General features: G+C 45.9%; 1 protein-coding gene across 1 annotated transcript in view; it reads right to left on the bottom strand.

Annotated features, from left to right (window-relative positions):
• Nucleotides 1-878: 878 nt before the first annotated feature.
• Nucleotides 879-22,547, bottom strand: part of vstm4a (V-set and transmembrane domain containing 4a) — a 56,588-nt gene continuing 34,919 nt past the window's right edge. Inside the window, exons 8-9 of the mRNA XM_080215780.1 lie at nucleotides 14,842-14,906; nucleotides 879-3,527 (exon numbers count right to left, since the gene is read on the bottom strand). Coding sequence (XP_080071906.1) covers nucleotides 3,378-3,527; nucleotides 14,842-14,906 — 215 coding nt within the window. The 3' untranslated portion in view covers nucleotides 879-3,377. The remainder of the gene's footprint in view (nucleotides 3,528-14,841; nucleotides 14,907-22,547) is intronic.

Below are 22,547 nucleotides of genomic sequence, written 5' to 3'. Positions count from 1 at the left end.
TTCTCGGCCCTTGTGCATTCCCACTTTCCTTTGCCCCGGATCTCCGCTCCTCCTGCCTGGCTTCCTCATAAACTTATCTTAATTTATTAATGCCACAAGTAGGCTTACATTAACACTGCAATTAAGTTACTATGAAAATCCCCTTGTCGCCACACTCCTGTTCGGGTACACTGAGGGAGAATTTAGCATGGCCAATGCTCCTAAACCGGCACACCTTTCGGACTGTGGGAGGAAGTCAGAGCACCCGGAGGAAACCCACGCAGGCACAGGGAGAACATGTAGACTCCACACACTCAGTGACCCTAGCAGGGAATCAAACTTGGGTCCCTGGCGCTGTAAGGCAGCAGTGCTAACCACTGAGCCATTTGCGAGTGAGCTATCAGCTACTGGTGTAATTGTAGGAAGCAAATCTTTCAATACAATGTTTTGAGTTCTCTGTAACATCATATTCTCTTTCTCTTTCTCTCACATATGTAGAAATGATTGCCCATAAATTTTGCAGGCTACATTTGCACAGAATCACTTCAGTTTATTATTCTGCAGTATTGCATTACATTGAAAATCAACTTCCAATTCTTTTTCTCCATGTATACAAATACTCACGGCTGGCATTTCTTACAAAAGTCTGCACACAAACGTCTTGCCCGCAAATAATTCAAGTAATCCGCTGAGTATTTTGAATCCCAAGTACACAAAAAGATAAAACTGCCATTATTAGACCAGGTTGGATGGAGCAGCTTGAACTATATCAGAGCTCGCAGCGGGAGCTTGTCCGTGACGTGACTTTATTGAAAATCATCGAATCATACCGTGCAGAAGAGGCCCTTTGGCCCATCGAGCCTGTGCTGGCAAGCGAGAAACACCTGACCCCCCCCCCCCCCCGCAACCTAATCCCACCTACAAGCGCTTGGCCCATTGCCCTGACATGCCGAGTTCTCACCCAGGTATTTTTCAAAGGATGTGAGGTATCCCACCTCCACTACCCTCCCAGACAGTGCATTCCAGACTGCCACCACCCTGTGGATATAAAAGGCTTTCCTCACATCCCCCCTAAACCCCTCACATTGAACCTATGTCCCCTTGTGACTGACTCTTTAACTAAGGGGAACAGCTGCTCCTTATCCACTCTGTCCATGTCCCTCATAATCTTATACGCCTCGATCATGTCGCCCCTCGGTCTTCTCTGCTCCAATGAAAACAACACAAGTCTACCCAACCTCTCTTTATAACTTAAGTGTCCCATCCCAGGCAGCGAAATGCAACCTTTATGGGATATTTCAGTCAATTTTTAGATGACGTATGTTGTCTATCCATCCAGAGATGATTCCAATGGTGAGGAAGTATTTCCCTGTTTCCACAATGAAATGTCGAAGACATTTGGTTCCATTCTGTGGGTTTCTCAGCTCAAGACTCCAGTTGATAACACAGATACAATGAGGAATGTTGGACTCAAACTGGTGCCAGTCCATACATGGTTGCATTGATAGTTAGCAGTACACACTCACATGCATATACTGTAAGGATTGTGGCACTGAGTCGGGATGTTAATAAAAACTCACAATGCCATAAATTCTCTCGCCAACACTCTCACAGCCACACTTGCTGGCTCAGACACTCTCAGCAACAACGCTAACAGACACACCAATTTTACTGATTCCAGTCTGGGCACAGCTCACAGAATGGAATTCCCCATTGGCCTCGGGCGGGATTTTACGAGCCTTGCCCACGTGAGTTCGTAAAATACTGGCCACCGGGTGGTTTGGTTCACCAATGCCCTTTAGGGAAGGAAATCTGCCATCCTTACCTGGTCTGGCCTACAAGGTACTCCAGACGCATAGCAATGTGGTTGACACTTAATTGCCCTCTGGAAAGGCCCAGCAAGTCACTCAACTGTGACCAAAATATCGACAAATATCTACGCCGTCCACCATTCACGCACAGTGGCAGCCCTGTGCACTATCTACAAGATGCACTGCAGCAACTCACCTAGGATCCTTAGACAGCACCTCCCAAACCCACGACCATTCCTATCCAGAAGGACAAGAGCAGCAGATACCTGGGAACCTGTAAGTTCCCCTCCAAACCACACATTGTCCTCTATGGCCATCCCTTCACTAACACTGGGTCAAAGTGCTGGAATGCCCTTCCTAACAGTGATGGAATGGTATTGGCTCCATTCACAGGCCCAGGCTAATGCCCCGGAGACATGTGTTCAAACCCCACTACGGCAGCTGGCGGGATTTAAAGTAAATGAACAAATCTGGAATATAAAGCTTATCTCAGTGACCATGGCAACAATAATTGATTGTTGCAAAAACCCATCTGGGTCACTAATGTCCCTTTAGGGAAGGAAATCTGCCGTCCTTACCGGGTCTGGCCTACACGCAATGTTTGATTCTTAACTGCCCTCTGAAATGGCTTAGCAATCCATTCAGTTGACGGGCAGCTGGGATTCATAATAAATGCCTGCGACACCCACATCCCATGACAGGACAAAAAGATGGACTACAAGAAGGTGACTCATTACCACCTTCTCAAGGGCAATCAGGGATGGGCAATAAATGCTGGACTTGCCAGCGATGCCAAAATCCCATGGAAGAATAGGAAAAATAAACAGCCTTCCATTTATACACCCAACCCATCCCCCACCTACAAACATATATATATATATATAGTGACATTATATAGTAAAACATCATAGGAACATTAGCAAGCAAAATTTAAGACAGATATGTATAGACACACATGCACGCACTTGCATTCATGCTCGCTTGCCTATTTGTTCACCCACTTGAACTCGCTCTCAAACAGAAAATAATTAATTTTTCCTCACAAAAGAATTCAAATCTTATTATAAGTATCCACCCATTAAATTATTTCACCCGCTCTAACAAATGCGCACGCATCCTGAATTGTCTTCTCTAGGGCTTTCAGTGACAAGGGAAGATGTCCTAGGCCCCAGGCCTTAATTTGCCTAAGATTGATCTTAGCGTAACCGGATGCTAAAAGACACAGTTTGATGGAGAAAGCTTGAAGGTTGATCACTCATTTCTTATCTGGGGGCAGCGATGGTGAAAATGCCCCAATGTGGACAGGCTGAGTTTCTCCGCTTGCGTATTGTGGGAGTTTTATCTGATGTTGCCTGAGAGTGTAGATAAGGTCATCCAATCGCCTCTACCACCGCAGTCTCCGGCTGCCTGCGCCGTACAGGGTTTACGAACAAGTCCTTCAACAGGCCTGGGGAAAACCACAGCGAGGCCTCGTCGGTCTCGCTGAAGCCACACAAATACGCACACTGCTCAATGTGCACCATTCCTCGTTGAATCGGGTTCGGTCAGTGTTAAGTGTGCGTTTCCTGAAGCTCTTCCAGTTGGCGTTCATTGACCTTGGTTTTCGGAGAACAGGATCTTGGCATAGACTGTAGTTGGAGCTTGGGAGCTCGGAGTTGTAGGATTGCTTGGAGCACTTGGCTGTGTTGGCACAAGTTCCAGCTCAGCATACGTCAGACTGTCTTCCACAATTCGAGGCTGAGAGAGAGAGAGACATCATTACTAAAGACCTAAAACAATTTTTTAAAAAAGAGGCTTCAATCATTGACAAATAAGCGACAAACGTTTAGTGAGCTGTTACAATGCACTACCTGAAAGCAGATTCAGTCACCACTTTCAAAGGACAGCTGCTCATACTCTCACTAATTTATACAGATGCATCATGGAAAGCATTCTTTCTGGTTGTATCACAGTTTGGTATGACTCCTGCTCTGCCCAAGACAGCAAAAAATTATAAAGGATCGTGAACGTAGCCCAATCCATCACGCAAACCAGCCTCCCACCCATTGACTCCATCTATACTTCCTACTGCCTTGAAAAAGGAGCCAGCTTAATTAAGGACCCCACTTACCCCGGACATACTCTCTTCCACTGGGAAAAGGATACAAAAGTCTGAGATAATGTACCAACCGGTTCAAGAACAGCTTCTTCCCTGCTGCCATCAGACTTTTGAATTGAGCTGATCTTTCTCTATGCCCTAGCTATAACTGTAACGCTACATTCTACACCCTCTCCTTTCCTTCTCTATGAATGGTATGCTTTGTCTGTACGAGAAACAATACTTTTTCACTGTATCCCAATACATGTGACAATAATAAGTCAAATCAAATGTTGATAAGACAGTAAATCGTAGAATCCCTACAGTGCAGAAAAGGCCACTCGGCCCATCGTGTTTGCACCAACAACGATCCCACCCAGAGCGAACGTGCAAATTCCACACAGCCAGTGACCCGAGGCCGGAATTGAACCCAGGACCTTGGCACTGTGAGGCAGCAGTGCTAACCACTGTGCCACCCACTTACAGAGGCCTTGCCTTTGGCAGTAGAGGCACAGGCTATGGAACTTACGCTAAACATTTCTAAGTTCTTAGTTCAGTCTCAGCTGGAGTATTATCTTCAGTCCAAAGCACTTCATTTTAGGGAGGATGTCAAGACCCTCGAGAGTGTGCCCACTAAGGGCAAAGGACTTCAGGTTGTGGGAGCGCCCAGAAAAGCTGCGGCCGTTCCCCTTCAGAATAATAATAAGCCGTGGATAACGAAGGAGGTGAAGGAAAGTGTTAAATTAAAAGCGGAGGAATTTAGAGTAGCTAAGAGTAGTGGGCGAGAAGAGGATTGGGAGAGGTTTAAATGTCAACAAAGATTGACAAAGAAGTTGATAAAGAAGGGTAGGAGAAACTATGAAGCTGGGCTAGCGCTTAATATAAAAAAGGATAGCAAGAGTTTTTATAAATATATAAAAAGGAAGAGGCTGGCTAGGGTGAATGTTGGTCCTTTAGAGGATGAGAAAGGGGACCTAGTGGTAGGGGATGGGGATATGGCTAAGGTATTGAATAACTTTTTTGTTTCTGTCTTCACGGAGGAGGACGTGAATAATTTGCCGGGTGTTAGCGATGGAAGGGTGGTAGGACTGGAGGGTCTTAATGACATTACTGTTACTAGAGAGGCGGTGCTCGACAGACTGGAGGGGCTGATTGTGGACAAGTCGCCAGGACCGGATGGAATGCATCCGAGGGTTCTGAAAGAAATGGCGGAGGTGATAGTGGATGCCTTGGTGGTTATTTTCCAGACGTTGCTGGATTCCGGGGAAGTGCCGGATGATTGGAAAACGGCTAATGTTACGCCGTTGTTTAAGAAGGGTGCCAGGCAAAAGGCGGGGAATTATAGGCCGGTTAGTTTAACGTCTGTGGTAGGTAAAATGTTAGAATCTGTCATTAAGGAGGAAATTGCGAGGCATCTTGAAGGGAATTGCTTGATAGAGCAGACGCAGCACGGTTTCATTAAAGGGAAGTCGTGTCTGACAAATTTACTGGAGTTCTATGAGGATGTGTCTAGGGCGGTGGATAGAGGAGAGCCGGTGGATGTGGTCTTTCTAGATTTTCAGAAGGCGTTTGACAAAGTACCTCACAAGAGGTTATTGCAGAAGGTCAAGGGACATGGAGTTGGGGGTAGGGTGTTAGCGTGGAGAGAGGATTGGTTGTCAAATAGGAGGCAGAGAGTGGGGGTCAACGGGTGCTATTCGGATTGGCGGATGGTGACTAGTGGAGTGCCCCAGGGGTCGGTGCTGGGGCCTCAGCTTTTTACCATTTATATAGATGATCTGGAGGAGGGAACCGAGTGTAGGGTGTCGAAATTTGCTGATGACACCAAGATTGGGGGAACGGCAAATTGTGCGGAGGGTGTGGAGAGTCTGCAGAAGGATCTAGATAGGGTGGGCGAATGGGCCAGGAAATGGCAAATGGAATTTAATGTTGGCAAGTGTGAGGTGGTCCACTTTGGTAGGAATAATGGTAGGAAGGATTATTACTTACGGGGCGAAAAACTGCAGCAGGCGACGGTGCAGAGGGACCTGGGGGTCCTTGTGCATGAGTCGCAAAAACCCAGCTTGCAAGTGCAGCAGGTGGTCAGGAAGGCGAATGGGATGCTGGCCTTCATAGCGAGGGGGATTGAATATAAAAGTAGGGAGGTCTTGCTGCAGCTGTATAGGGCATTGGTGAGGCCGCAGCTGGAGTACTGTGTGCAGTTTTGGGCGCCGCACCTGCGCAAAGATATTTTGGCCTTGGAGGGAGTGCAGAGGAGGTTTACTAGGCTGATACCGGAGTTGAGGGGGTTGAGCTATGAGGAGAGGCTGAATAAACTAGGCTTGTACTCGTTAGAGTTTAGAAGAATGAGGGGAGATCTCATTGAGACGTATAAGATGATGAATGGGATGGATAGGATAGAGGTGGAGAGACTCTTCCCGCTCAAAAAAGACAGTAGGACTAGGGGGCACAGCCTCAAGATAAAAGGGGGGCGCTTTAGAACGGAGTTGAGGAGGAACTTCTTCACTCAAAGGGTGGTGAATCTCTGGAATTCTCTGCCCGTTGAAGTGGTGGAGGCTGCCTCGCTAAATATTTTTAAGACGCGGGTTGATGGGTTTTTGATAAGAGAGGAGATTAAGGGTTATGGGGAGAGGGCGGGAAAGTGGAACTGAGCAGCGACAGATCAGCCATGATCTTATTGAATGGCAGGGCAGGCTCGAAGGGCTAGATGGCCTACTCCTGCTCCTATTTCTTATGTTCTTATGTTCTTATGAATGGGGAAGCTTAATCGATGTGTTCAAAATTATGGCAAGTTTTGAGAGAGTAGGTCGGAGAAAAAAAATGTTTCTTCTGGCCAGTAATGAAAAGCTACATATAAACAAACAGGCCAAAGAGCTTGAGGGGAGATGGGGAGAATTATTTTACGTAACAATCTGGAATGTGAGAGGGTGGTGGCAGGAGATTTAATGGTAACTTTTGAAAGGAAATTTGGATAAATATTTGAAAAGGAGAACTTCTACAGGGAAATGCAGAGAGAGGAGGGGAGTGGGGGGTTAGTTTGGTAGCTCTTTCAAAGAGCTAGCACAGGAATGATGGGCCCATTGGCCTCCTTCTGTGCTGGAAGATCTGAAGGCTAGTAAAAATTGTTGGTAAACATTCAGCACGCTTATTGCCAATATTTTAAAGTGCATTTCATAAGAACATAAGAACATAAGAAATAGGAGCAGGATTAGGCCATCTAGTCCTTCGAGCCTGCCCCGCCATTCAATAAGATCATGGCTGATCTGTCGTGGCTCAGTTCCACATTCCCACCCTCTCCCCATAACCCTTAATCCCCTCTCTTATCAAAAACCCATCAACCCGCGTCTTAAAAATATTTAGCGAGGCAGCTCCACCGCTTCAACGGGCAGAGAATTCCAGAGATTCACCACCCTTTGAATGAAGAAGTTCTTCCTCAACTCCGTTCTAAACCGCCTCTAAATTTCCTCATAGACAGCTGGGAATTGTGTTAAATGCACACATATACAAAACCATAAGATATCAGAGCAGACTTAAACCATTTGGCCCATTGCATCTGCTCTACTATTCTATCAGGGCTGTCAAGCTTCTCAACCCCGTTCTCCCACCTCTTCTCTGTAACCTTTGGTCCCCTTACCAATCAAGAACCTATTGATCTCTGTCTTAAATACACTCGATGACCTGGCCTCCGCAGCCCCCTGCGACAATGAATTCCACAGATTCACCACCCCCGGCTAAAGAAATTCCTCCTCATCTTGGTTCTAACTGGTCGTTCCTTTACTCTGAGGCTGTATCCTCGGATCCCAGTCTCTCCTGCTATTGATAACATCTTCCCCACGTCCCCTCTATCCAGGCCTTTCAATATTCTGTAGGTTTCAATGAGATTGAAATATGGCACAAGTGGACAGTTTGCGCACAGTGGCTGAACTATGAAGATGTACATCTCTGAGCCACACGCAACCAGAAGAACTAGCTTCGATCTCTGGTCTGAAAGGGGTTTGCCGATCTCAGCCAGAGCATTGGCCCCAGCATTCCCGGGATACAGAGGGGAATAAATGTAAAGTCACCATCACAGTCCCGGGGGCTGCTTCCCACTTTGAGGGGGGAGAGCTGACTGGTGCTGATTTAACCCGAGGATCACTGCATCTCAGGTGAGGGGCAAGTCTGAGAAGGCTGGGCCTTCATGAATAACCTCAGCTGGTGCAGGAATTGAATTCACGCTGTTGGCATCGCTCTGCATCAAGAACCAGCGACCTGAGTAAACTGACACCAATAAGCAGCTAGGGTTCCTGCTCCTCAGTGACTTTTGCCTTGAGTGCATGGGGTAGATTATGATTCAAAGATACCAGATTTAGGTCGGACAGCTGATATATTTACGCTGTTGCACAAGATAAAAATCTATCATCAGGTGAAGCTGTGATGCCTGCACAGTCAAATAGCCCATGGGTACTAATTGTCGAAATGTCTGCTCTGAAACCTTGCATCTGTACCAACATGCACAGAGAAATGTCGACAAATAGTATTTGAGATTGCACCTGGGAAAAGGGTTCACCAGATGTAATGTTTCCTTTCAACTCACATACTTCTCATCACAATAAAAAAGCCCTATCTCAGCGCAAACAATCCAAATAATACGTTGTGAAGACCCGGAGATGATTAAAGTAATTAGAGTGTTTGTTAATAACATGCTTTGTTGGTAGTTCCAACCCCATTGCAAGTCTAACAGATTAAACAACAAGGCAAGGCGTGATTGTGGGATCAATGGGGTTACCTTTGACTAAAATCTGAACTAGACTCACCAGGGCTACCAGAGTACATCAGAGGCTAGGAATGCTGCAGTGAGTAACTCACCTCTAGGCTCCCCAACGTCTGTCCACCATCTACAAGGCACAAGTCAGGGGTGTGATGGAATACACTACACTTGTCCGGATGGGTGAGGCTCCAACAACACTCGAGGAGTGTGACAACATCCAGGACAAAGTAGCCCCGCTCGATTGGCATCTGCCTAAAGAACTTAGGTGAATTCCTGCAGTGTGTCTTGCAGATGGTACACACTGCTGTCACTGCGCATCGATGGTGGAGGAAGTGAATGTTCTTGGAAGGGGTAGCAAGCAAGTAGGTTGCTTTGCCCCTGGGTGGTGCCAAGCTTCTTCAGTGTTGTTGGTGCCCTCCCTAACAGCACAATGGGTGTGCCTACATCACATGGACTGCAACGGTTCAAGGCGGTAGCTCACCACCACCTTCTCAAGGCAATTAGGGGTGGGCAGTAAATGTTGACCTAGCTAGAGAATGTTTTACAACTTTAGAAAGCGTTATGTAAATACGGGTTGTTACTTTACTTCACTCTGAACCCAGACTTGACATTATGTTTCTTTCCAGTTTAGGCCTGTACTCTCTGGAATGAGAGGAGATTAAATTGAGGTATACAAGATGATAAAAGGTATGGATAAAGCAGATCTGGAGCGGATGCTTCCTCTTGTGGGACATTCTAGGACGAGGGGTCACAGTCTTAGGATAAGGGGCAGCAAATTTAAAACAGAGTTGAGGAATCTGTGGAATCCGCTACCCCAAAGTGTGGCAGATGCTGGGACAGTGAGTATTTAGACAGATTTTTAATTGGTGATGGGTTGAAGGGTTATGGGGAGAAGGCAGGAAAATGTGGAAGGGGAGGATATCAGCCATGGCAGAGCAGACTCGATGGGCCGAATGGCCTAATTCTACTCCTATGTTTTGCGAGCTGGTGAAAAATGAGTTTGTTTTAATGATCTCAGTGTTCTATCCCAGGATAGAGAATGTCAAGCCAAAAGAAAGCAAAAAGTACCATCAGAATGATTTGGGTACAGCTGTGCATTTGGGAAAATATACTGAAGCATTTTAACTTCAATTTTTGTTTTAATAAATGCCATCCACGCTTTTGAGTTGACTGTGATAATTAAAAAGCAATGCTCGGAAAATATGACCTAGATTCTTTTCAATCCCCGCCTATCCAAAGCAACTGAAATTGATATCTGAAAATTCCACAACAGACCACAAATGCTCTTTAAAATAAATACTGCGGGATGCGGGAAAATACTAAGTATTGGAAATACTTGGAAGATCTGGCAGGGATTAGGTTGGGACGTTTGTTGTCTGTAATGTACATAAAGGATCTGGAGGAAAAAATGAGGTGGTCTGATCAGTAAGTCAGCAGATGAAACAAAATGTGATGGAGTTGCAGATAATGGCAAGGGATTTGAAAGGTTGCAGCAGGATATGGGAGGTGGCCATTTAGCCTGTTCCCCAATTCAGTCAGGTCAAGGCTGCTTGGGCGCCATCTTTGCTCCGTAACCCTTAACACCCCATGGTTAGCAAAACCTAGCAATCTCAGATTTCAAATTAAAGATCCAGCGCCTGTTCGGGTTACACTGAGGGAGAATTTAGCACGGCCAATGCGCTTAACCAGCACGTCTTTCGGACTCTGGGAGGGCACTTGAGCACCCGGAGGAAACCCACGCAGACACAGGAAGAACATGCAGACTCCACACAGACAGTGACCCGAGCCGGGAATCGAACCCAGGTCCCTGGCGTTGTGAGGCAGCAGTGCTAACCACTGTGCCGCCTCAAATAGGAATGTTAGCTCAGCACATCACAGGGTGGGAGGTGCTTAAGGCAGGATTTTTAGGTCTCATCAGCAGTGGGCATTGGTGTGGGCAGAACGGGGATATTGGCCACTCTCCAGACATCCCCCTCCAGCCCAGGTGAGAACAGAAAATCGTGCCCTTAAATGAAGTCCATGTAAATCCCTCGGGAATAACCTGTAAACCCATCTGTAACTCTTTACGGACCAGAACCCCAACAACTGCTAAGTGCTTACACTTCTGGGCACAATTTGGACTCATTTGCCACCGTAATGCTCAGAATAAACCACACCCCTTCCGTAATCTGCGTCACAGAGCCAAGTAAACACGTGACCCAATAAAAAGACAACGCATTAAGGGGAAGAAATCCAATCCATTCACAAACACACGATAATTTAGAAGGACCTTCACAGAACTTGACAGTTGTAATAATGAAAGGTCTTCATTAAACACAATAGCCAGTAAATGGATAGCGGCAATAATGTAATTAGCCGCACGCTGTTAGCTGCCTCACGGCACCAGGGACCCAGGTTCAATTCCAGCCTCGGCTCACCGCCTGTGTGGGTTTCCTCCAGTTTCCTCCTACAGTCCAAAGACATGCAGGTTAGGTGCATTGACCATGTTAAATTGACCCTTAGTTTTAGGAGGTTGGCAGGGTGAATACATGGGGTTACGGGGATAGGGCCTGGGTGGGATTGTTGTTGGTGCAGGCTGGATGGGCCAAATGGCCTCCTTCTGCACTGTAGGGATTCCAAATTGTCCCTTAGTGTTGGGGGATTAGCAGGGTAATCATAGAATCCTACAGTGCAGAATGAGACCATTCGGCTCATCATGTCTGCACTGACCACAATCCCACTCAGGCCCTATCCTCATAACCCCATGCATTTACCCTAACTAGTCCCACTGAAATAAAGAGGCCATTTAGCTTGGCCAATACACCTAACTTGTACATCTATGGACTATGGGAGGAAACCAGAGCACCCAGAGGAAACCCACGCAGACACAGGGAGAATGTAAAAATTTCACACAGTCACCCAAGCTGGGAATTGAACCTAGGTCCCTGGTGCTGTGAGGCAGCAGTGTTAACCATTGTGCCACCATTCTGGGGTTATGGTGATAAGGCCTGTTGTCGGTGCAAGCCTGATGGAGCCAATGGCCTCCTTCTGCACTGTAGGGATTCTAAATTGTCCCTTAGCGTCAGGGAGATTAGCAGGGTGAATACATGGGGTTACGGCGATAGAGCCTGTTGTCAGTGCAGGCTCGATGGGCCAAATGGCCTCCTTCTGCACTGTAGGGATTTTATAAATTGGTTCGAGAATTTCCTCCAGTAATGAACATCGGAGAAGCAGCAGCTGTGATACGTTGGCCATTTTGTGCTGGTGATGTGATCCAAATTAAACATGTTTCTTCACCCGCTAAGCTGGATGTGTGAGCTCAATCCTGCTCTCATTTAATTACTGTTTATTTTGTTCTGATTCCTAAGTTACTTTCTTTCTGGATCTTTACTGCAGCTCTGAAAATAGTCCCAGTAAACCCCAACTCATGCAAATTTTAGCACATCAAGTTATGAAATCACATTCTCACGGTGTAGATTGAATTATCATAAAATTGCATTGTGTTCTATTGTAGATTATCTATTTATTCCTTATTTTATTATGAGTGGATATGAAAAACAATTCTGCGTTCCAGAATATAGGTCACCCCTGTGTGTGTGGTTGATATGTGGTTTTCATACATTTTTATGATGGCCTGATCGTAACTATAATTCGATAGAGCCAAAGAGCGCTAAATAAATAATTAGATCTTGGAAAGCAATAACGACACAATAAAATTAGCAAGCTTATGATGAGTAAATTGTACACGGAGCGGGAGCAGCCCAGATTCTGTGTCTACCCACTGCTTGCTTCGGCAATCTAAATATCTAAAAAAAATATATACAGTGTAGAGACTGGCAGATATTGACAGAATAAAAATGTGCACAATCATTCAAATACAGGCAAAAGAGGGCAGGGTGAAATGCAAGCAAGCCACAGGGACTGCCAACCCTGGGAGCTGCCTTGCTTCCTGCTCTCAACTGCCTCTGTCCAATCAAACAACACTCATAGAATCCCCACAGTGCAGAAGGAGGACATTCGGCCCATCAAGCTACACCGACAGCAATCCCCCCTCTCCCCTGACCCCCCCACCCCCACCCCCACCCCCACCCCCACCCCCATCCCCACCCCCAACCCCATCCCCAACCCCATCCCCACCCCCATCCCCATCCCCACCCCCACCCCCATCCCCATCCCCATCCCCATCCCCATCCCCATCCCAAGACCCTATCCCCGTAACCCCATGTATTTATCCTGCTGATCTCCCTGACACTAAGGGGCAATTTAGCATGGCCAATCCACCTAACCTGCACATCTTTGGACACAAAGGAGCAATTTAGCATGGCCACTTCACCTAATCTACAAATCTGTGGACACTAAGGAACAATTTAGTATAGCCAATCCACCTAACCAGCAAATCTTTGGGCTGTGGGAGGAAACCAGAGCACCTGGGTCTCCCAAGCAGACAGGAGAGAATGTACAAACTCCACAGAAACGCTCCCTCCCTCCCACCCCACCACCCCCTCCCCTCCCTCACTATCTCTAATATTCTAATAACTAATAAAAGGGGTGGCACAGTGATTAGCATTGCTGCCTCACGGCGCCAGGGACCCACAGTCGATTCCTAGCTTGGGTCACTGTTTGTGTGGAGTGTGCACGTTCTTCCTGTGCCTGTATGGGTTTCCTCTGGGTGCTCCAGTTTCCTCCCACAGTCCAAAACACACGGGTTAGATGCACTGGCCATGCTAAATTCTCCCTCGGCGTACATGAACAGGCACTGGAGCATGGCGAATAGGGGATTTTCACGTTAACTTCATTGCAGTGTTAATGTAAGCCTACTTGTGACGAATGAAATTTATAGATGTTGTCAAAGGAAATGGATAAAAAGGCATCACTTTTTTTATATATAATTCCCCCTAGGGCTTTTTCATTGCTGTGTCCCAGGGAATAATCTCAAATTCCAAAAGGCCTCAGTCGGTGTATCGAGAAGTGCATGTTTTAGCAATTATCTTGTTAAGTTAATTGCCTTATTAAGGCAGGTAATGACTATTGGCTCAATCCCCAAATGAGTATAAATGGACACGGCTGGAACTGTTGGAGTGGCGTTAACCATAAAGGAGTTTGTATCTCTCCTGAACTGGGTGTAGAATAAACTTGCTGAGGGTAAAAGACAAGCCACTTTTTATTCCCCCACCATATAATGCTATGGAATTTAACAGGCCTTGGTAAATTTCTTCTATTTGATCCAGCGAGCCAGTGTTATAGATACTTGCTGCAATACTTTGGTTTTTAAAACAATTTGCAAGAAACTGTTCCCCTCATATTTATATTTTCTGACTTATCAACCAAAGAACAAAGAGCTTTACAGCACAGGAACAGACCCTTCAGCCGTCCAAACCTGCACAGATCATGATACCTGCCTAAACCAAAATTGTATGTGCTTATGAAGTCTGTATCCTTCTGTCCCCATCCTATTCATGTATTCATTAGTTGCCCCTGCACAATATATCTGCGGCCACCATTTCCCCAGGCAGCACATTCCAGACATTCACCATCCTCTGTGTAAAAAACTTGCCTCGCACATCTCCTCTAAACTTTTCACCACGCACCTTAAACCTATGTCTCCTAGTACTTGACTATTCTACCCTAGGAAAGAGCATCTGACTATCCACTTGTCCCATGCCACTCAATCTTGTAAACCTCTATCAGGTCTCCACTGAGAACAAACCAAGTTTCTCCAACCTCTCCTCCAGCCAAATATAAATTAAAGACTTCCGATTCTAATAAGACTAAGTTGCGCTTCAGCTTTGTAGCATAAAATTTATCATGAATAGAAACAAAGTAAAAAAGGGTTTTTGGGTTAATAAGGCATTCATGTCGAACTAACACTGGACTCATCTCAGGAATGATTTGGAGGTCTTGGACAATCGAGAGCTGATTTAAAGAGGGCCTTGTGAAGAGTGCAGATTAGGACTGAAACATTGCAATATGCCTTTAAGGGATAGCAGCATGCCATCACTTTAAGGGAAGTGTGTCATGTGCTTCAGACTCAAGTGAGGCTGGATCATATGACACACTTCCCTTAAAGTGATCATGTGCTGCTACTCCTTAAAGGTACATTACCACACTGGGTATGGCTGTCTTTGCGGGAAGAAGAATCAGCCCACTCTCCAGAAATGAACTCTCTACCCCAGCCCTCTTAAGTTTATCAAGATCAGCTTTAAAACACAGCAAAAAAAAGTAAGAAACATCCACTGAAAGCTCACCAGAATGGACTTTGCATCTGGTTTCCTCAAGAACTTTTTCTTATTTGATGCGACTCTTCGTGGAACTGAAATACAGAAGAGAGAAGCATGTTTTGTTAGTCTGGTCATTTGGAAATGTCCTAGCAGGCCATGATGAATGTCTAGACCATAATGGACTATCCCTCTCTCAAGCACATAGCTCAGTCCGGCATTCCAATTCATGGAACAGAACTGCTGATTTACAATTCCTCTTAATAACTAGTTCTCACTCCTGGTTTCTGCTGCTTGGTTCCTAGGTACCGAGCTGTTTACCTTGTTTGGAAGATATTGTAGATGTAAATTATAGAGTGGGTGGATATAATGACTGGGGAAGAGTGGACCAAAATACTGAAAGGAAATGAAATGGTAAACGTAATAGGAGAGATTTTGCTTTTAATTTCAGAAAAGTTACATCGACTAATTTGTCACACTCTGTCTGAAGGCCACATTGCCATGAGGGGTTATCTAACCAGGAAACAAGTTGTACTAGTTGAGTGTCTGTCTTTTGGAGGATTGAGGGGTTGTCTTGTTGAGGCATGTGGGGTCCTGAACAAGATTGGTGGGGTGGATGTGGAGGGGATGTTGTTGGGGTGATGGGAATGAGGGGACACAATTTGAGAGTTGGGGGAGGATTTGATTTGATTTATTATTATCACATGTACTAATATACATTGAAAAGTATTGTTTCTTGTGCGCTATACTGACAAAGCATACTGCTCATAGACAAGGAAAGGAGAGGGTGCAGAATGTAGTGTTACAGTCAGAGCTCTAATTTCCTACCTTGTACGTGTGACAAGTTAGTTGATGTAACCTTCTGAATTTAAAAGTGAAATCTCTTACCTTGCATTTACCACTTCATTTCCTCTCTGTATTTTGGTTCAGTCACCCCCAATCATTATAACCCCGTGCCCTATAATTTACATCTGCAATATCTTCTAATCAGGGGTGAGCAGCTCAGGACATGAGAACCAGGAGGCTAAGGAAATTTGGCACATCCACTACGACTCTCACCATCTTTTACAGATGCACCATAGAAAGCATTCTTTCTGGTTGTGTCACAGCTTGGTATGGGCTCCTGCTCTGCCCAAGACCACAAGAAACTACAAAGAAACGTGAACAAAGCCCAGTCGATCACACAAACCAGCCTCCCACCCATTGACTCTGTCTACACTCTCCTCTGCCTCAGCAAAGCAGCCAAAATAATCAAGGACTCCATGTACTCCAGACATCCTCTCTTCCACCTTGGTAAAAAGATACAGAAGTCTGAGGTCACGTATCAACTGACTCAAGAACAGCTTCTTCCCTGCTGCTGTCAGACTTTTGAATGGACTTACCTCACATTAAGTTGACCTTTCTCTACACCCTAGCTATGACTGTAACACTACCTTCTACACTCTCTCCTTTCCTTCTCTATGAACAGTACCCTTTGTTCGTACAGCGTGCAAGAAATAACAATTTTCATAGTATACTAATACATACAACAGCAATTATTAAATCAAATCAAATCACTAGGGTGTAGAGAAAGATCAGCTTAATATGACGTAGGTCCATTCAAAAGTCTGCTGGGTCCAAAGGATTGCCAAATCTGTAAGTGATTCAATGACAGCATTGTTACAGAGATTAAAAGAGTTAGAGTTTTAAAAACATAGATGAGAGTGAAAGATAGAATTAGAGTTTATGCTGGGCACAGCTTGTAAGAAGTCGTCAAGCTCCAGCGCCATCTCGGCTCTCTCCTTTGTGATGGAGGTGGGAGGAATTTTTCCCCTTGGAGGGTCTTGAGTCTCTGGAACTCTCTTCCCCCAAGAGGTGGAGGCAAGGTCACTGAATGGTTTTTAGTAAGAAGTTTCGTAACACCAGATTAAAGTCCAACAGGTTTATTTGGAATCACGAGCTTTCAGAGTGCTGCTCCTTCATCGGATGAGTCCTCACTCACCGGATGAAGGGGCAGCACTCCTAAAGCTTGTGATTCCAAATAAACCTGTTGGACTTTAACCTGGTGTTGTGTGACTTCTTACTGTGCATGCCCCAGTCTAATGCCGGATTGCTTTTAAGACAGAGGGTGATAGAATCTTGACTAACAAGGGAGCCAGAAGTATTTAGGGGGTAGGTAAGAATGTGAGGTTGAGGTCACGATAAGATCAGCCGTGATCCTAGTGAATGGTGCAGCAGGCTCGAGGGGCTGAATGGCCTACTCCTACTGCTAATTCATGGCCTACTCCTGTTCCTAATTCATATGTTTGGTATATATGTATATATATATATTTATGCCCACACTGGAAGCAATCTATTGCTTAGGGGGCAAGTGAAGTTATTGACAGTATTCTTTAGGTTTAGCTAAATCAATGGATATCAAAGCTTCCACCTCTAAAAGAGGGGATCTTGCAAGATTGACTCAACGTGGGATTTGGAGACACTGAGGAGTGGTTGTGTCAAAGTCAGGATGGAGGTGAATGAGGTGGGTTGGGGAGGGGGATGTCACAGCAGTGATGGGCAGAAGGGCCCAGAAGGGGTCACCCTAGGACTGGTGTGTTGTCCATAAGATTGGGGCAGGTGGAAAGGTGGCCAGAAGGAATCTTTGACCTATTAAATACCTCCAGCATGTTCTGAGACTTCTGAAGCAAAATTAATTACTCAAAAGTCCTTTGGCAACAGGCAAGTTTTCAAAAGCTTTCTTTTAATAGGCGTTCGGTCCCTAATTTAAATATTTTAGACGTCTGACTGGATTGCCTGAAACGTGACTGAATAAATTGGTATAAATTGCACCTATTTTATACCTGAAGTAAACTGGACCAAGTGTGCACCAATTTCTACCCTGCCCATACAGCAGTGAATTGAAGAATATTACACTGATGCTGATTGACACAAAACAAAACGTCCGTGAAACGTAATCCATCATTTCCAGGATATATGTTAAAAATTCATTGTTGTGCTGATGAGAATAACAAAGTGTTTAATAATGGATGCACTATTGACAAAATTATTCAAAACCTATAGACTATGCATGGCAGTGATTGTATCTTTTTACCCTGCTAATTCCCCCTGACACTAGAGTCAATTTAGCACGGCCAATCAACCTAACGCACACACCTCTGTGGGAGGAAACCGGAGCAGCTGGAGGAAAGCCACAGAGAGAAAGTGCACACTCCACACAGACAGTGTCCCGAGGCCGGAATCAAACCCAGGTCCCTGGCGCTGCGAGGCAGCAGTGTTAACCACTGTGCCACCGTGCTGCCCAGTCCATGTGCTGTGAGTTGACCCACAATGCTGTTAGGGAGGGAATCCCAGGATTTTGACTGAGCAGCTTGCGTTTCAGGGGAGACTTGAGAGTCGACCGCATTGCTGTGACTCTGCAGTCACGTGTAGGCCAGACCAGGTAAGGACAGCAGATTTCCTTCCTTAAAAGGCATCAGTGAACCGGATGGGTTTTTCCGACAATCAGCAATGGTTTCATGGGCAATTAGGGATGGGTAATAAATGCTGGCCAGCCAGCAATGCCCATGTTTTATAATTGAATAAAATAAAGGCAGATGATGCGATTTGAATTCAGTCAAACAAAATCCGGAATTAAGAGTCTAATGATGACCATAAAATCATTGTTGATCATCCTAAAAACTAATTTGGTTCACTAATATCCTTTAGGGAAGGAATTCTGCTGTTCTTATGCAGTCTAATCTACACATGACTCTAGGCCCCACAGCATGTGGGCAATTCTTAATTGCCCCTCTGAAATGGTCTAGCAAATTACTGAATTCAACGATAATTAGAGATGGGCAATAATATGAATCATTTTATATATTCCATATTTTAACTCTGGGTTCATGCAGGGTTAGGTCACAGGCAGGATTCAGTGGTTAGCACTACTGCCTCACAGTGTCAGGGACCCATAGCCAATTCTGGCCTTGGGTCACTGTCTGTGCAGAGTCTGCATGTTCTCCCTGTATCTGCGTGAGTTTCTTTTGGTTTTCTCCCAAAATACAAAGAGGTGCAGATTAGGATTGGCCATTGCTAAATTGCCCCTTAGTGTCAGGGGGATTAGTAGGGTAAATACATGGGGGTTACGGGATTAGGATGGGATTGTTGTCAGTACAGGTTCGATGGGCCGAATGGTCTCCTCTGCATAGTCGGGATTCTACGATTCTATTATTTGCCCAACGCCTGCCGCCAGTGAGTACAGAGAATTTGGTGCTCAGCCAAATCTCCATTCACTGCAGCGGGGCTGGAGAGTCCCTGCCATGGACGAGGTTGGAGGGTTCTGGTTGCATTTGTCTCGGGTGGCATCAGGGCCACATGTTACGAAATCTGCTACCTATCGACGAGTATTGAAAAGGCAGACTGAGCTAATGTTAGTTGGTTATTGATGCCTTTCCAGTTCGTGTGGCATGCTCAAAGGTCAAAGGGGCAGGATAGATAAGGGACTAGGTGGAGTCACACTGGACCAACATTGGCTGCTCAAAGTATCGGGGAGGCTATCAGGGCCTACTGGCCTTCGCTGGCATGTGTTTTAGCTACAGTCACAGGCCGGTGCGAGAAATGCAGTTATTGGAGATGCGCGGTTAACTTTGCAAAAATAACATTGCGTTGGGTGCCTCACTTGCCCTGCAGCAAGCCCACAACAGATAAAACCAAATCATTTTGTGGGACCTGTTGTTTGGTGCTGCTCGGGGGCTGAGATGGCGCCCGCCCAGTGCATGCACACTGTGTATCGTGTTGGATGCCATCTTTGTGAAGGAGTTCACATGGGCACATCCAACGTCTAGATGGAAGTACACAGAGCAGGCAGATTAGGACATCAAGTAACACTAACTGGTTGCCATTTTGGAGCACGACACTTCAGCTGCCACTCTCCCTTAAACTTGTACATTGAGCACCTGAAGGGTCACGACCATGCGTACATATTTAGAGAGATCATTGGCCACTTGCAAGGCAAGGTGTCAATACTCCATCATTGACCTGCCTCCTTGGTTCTGGGGCTTTGAGCTATGCAGTGGGCCAGGGTCCCTGGATCTGTGGGGCAGCAGTGCTAACCACTGTGCCACAATGTTGCCCATTTATTTTGAAGAGATTGATCTATGGAGATTTGATTTTGAGAAGATGTGCAAAGATGTGTGGGCTAGGTTGATTGGCCATGTTAATTGACACTAGAGTCAGGGGATTAACAGGGTAACTATGTGGGGTTACAGAGATAGGGCATGGGTGGGATTGTGGTTGGCGCAGACTCGATGGGCCGAATGGCCTCTTTCTGCCCTGTAGGGATTCTATGATTCTATAAGTGAATTCTATCAACTGTACAAAGCCAGAAAGCAGTGGTGACTTGACAGTTTAAAAACTGGTTTACATTATTTCACATAGCTGTGTTCTTATTAAATGGGAAAGCAGGCTCGAGGGGCCAAGTGGCCCATTCCTGCCTTTTTCACATGTAACTGCCTGTAATCCCAGCAGTGGCCAATGCTGAGGGTGGCGCTCTTGGGTCAGCTGAAGAACCAGCCAATGTATGCAGTCGTCTTTCATTGCCGTTGCACTAGGCTACTTGCAGCTAAGAAATGGACGGATTCCTACTGATTTACACTATGAGTATCAAAGAGTTTACAGTTTCTAAAATCCTTTATAGTGAGCTACAGAATATCAATAGATTGTCAGACACTGGGCGGCATGGTGGCACAGTGGCACTGCCTCACAGCTCCAGGGACCTGGGTTCGATTCCTGGCTTGGGTGGAGTTTGCACGTTCTCCCCGTGTCTGTGTGGGTTTCCTCCGGGTGCTCCTGTTTCCTCCCACAGAGTTAAGTTGATTGGCCATGTTAAATTAACCCTTAGTGTCCGGGAATGCGTCGGTTAGAGGGATTAGCGGGGCAAATATGTGGGGTTACGCTGATAGGGCATGCGTGGGATTGCTGATGGTGCAGACCCAATGGGCCGAATGGCCTCCTTCTTTACTGTAGGGATTCTATGGTCTATGATTAAGTTGTGTGTAATCTATAGAAGGGTTACAATAGCCTCCAGTAGTAACTTGTACAATGTAAGAGAATGTACAGATAGATGTGTGTGTACAAATAGAGTGAATGCAAGCAGGCTTTTCCCACTGAGGCTAGGAGGGAAAAAAACCTAGAGGACATGGGTTAAGGGTGAAGGGGGAAAAGTTTAAAGGGAATATTGCGGGGGGGGGGTGGTGTTCTTCACGCAAAGAGTGGTGGGAGGGTGGAATGAGCTGCCAGATGAAGTGGTAAATGAGGGCTCACTTTTAACATTGAAGAAAAACTTGGACAGGTACATGGATGAGAGGGGTGTGGAGGGATATGGTCCAGGTGCAGGTCAGTGGGACTAGGCAGAAAAATGGTTTGGCACAGCCAAGAAGGGCCAAGAGGCCTGTTTATGAGCTGTGGTGTTCTATGGTTCTATTGTATAAGATAGAAAGTAGAATAACATGAACATTTCTGTTCAGTCAGGCTATCTTTTTTCTGTTGTAGACGACTGTAACAAACCCGAACAATGCAAAGCATGTAAAGTAAGTAAATAAAATACTGGCCATCATTAATTAGATTGCCACTAATTCATTAATAGCGGTGTCAGTGGGAGGGTTAGGCAGCTGCCAGCAATTACAACCCGTCTCCATCAATCAGTTCTTCAGCAGTCAAATGGCCTTTGTGTAGTTGCGCTGATTGATATCCTAAGTATCCCTTTATTACAGCTAACCGTGGAAGCGGGAATAGCTGAAATGCTGGAAACGGCAGCGTTCGTTTCGCTTTTCCCAGAACACAGCTTCGCAGTAACTTCATTGCAGTGTTAATGTAAGCCGACTTGTCACTGATTGATTGGCACAAACGCTTCATCTCAAGGTGTGCACAGTTCTTCACAAAGCAATGGAGGATCGGCGGGGGGTGGGGGGTGGTGGAGGGGAGGGAGAGGAGGTACAGCACATTGGAAGGTTTAATTGACCTCATCATAACTATAACAGCAGTTACACAAAGCTATACCATCCCCATCATGATGATGGAGTTCCTGCTTCTCTCTTTTTTTAATTCATTTCATGGGATGTGGGCGTTGCTGGCGAGGCCAATATTTATTGCCCATCCCTAATTGCCCTTGAGATGAGCTGTCTTCTTGAGCCGCTGCAGTCCGTATGGTGTCAGTATGCCCACCCCCCCATGCCCCCGCCACTTTCAAGGCACCTCCATGCATTCAGATTAAATCAACTAGGCTATGAGTGCTGTGTGCTGAAGGGGTGACACAGGTACTTGTGAGACACCCTTCATTTGCAATATTGGATTAGATTTGAACAATCCTGTGAAGATGGGATGACCGATACACATGAGCTTGGGTCTATTCTACAGGTGGGTGATTTGATCTGGTTATGGGGATAGGATGGGACGGGATTGTTGTCAGTGCAGGTTCGATGGGCCGACTGGTGTCCACTGCACTGTAGGGATTCTACGATCCTATTGTTCGCCCCACCCCCGCTGCCAGCGAGTATGGAGAACTTGGCGCTCACGCAAACCTCCATTCACTGCAGCAGGACTGGAGAATCCCAGCCACGGCCGGGGTTGGAGAATTCTATTGCATTTGTCTAGAGTGGGACCAATGACACATGTGGTGATGAGGAACAGGTACAAAACCATCTGAGGAAGTGGAAATTTGAGTGAAGATCTAACCCAGAAAACAATACAGGATAGAATGTGAAAAAAGAGAGATAAGT

The sequence above is a fragment of the Carcharhinus amblyrhynchos genome, chromosome 31 (assembly GCF_965287045.1).
Source record: "Carcharhinus amblyrhynchos chromosome 31, sCarAmb.v2.hapA, whole genome shotgun sequence".
In the NCBI taxonomy this organism is placed as follows: domain Eukaryota; kingdom Metazoa; phylum Chordata; class Chondrichthyes; order Carcharhiniformes; family Carcharhinidae; genus Carcharhinus; species Carcharhinus amblyrhynchos.
This window is presented reverse-complemented; position numbering and strand designations above follow the sequence as displayed.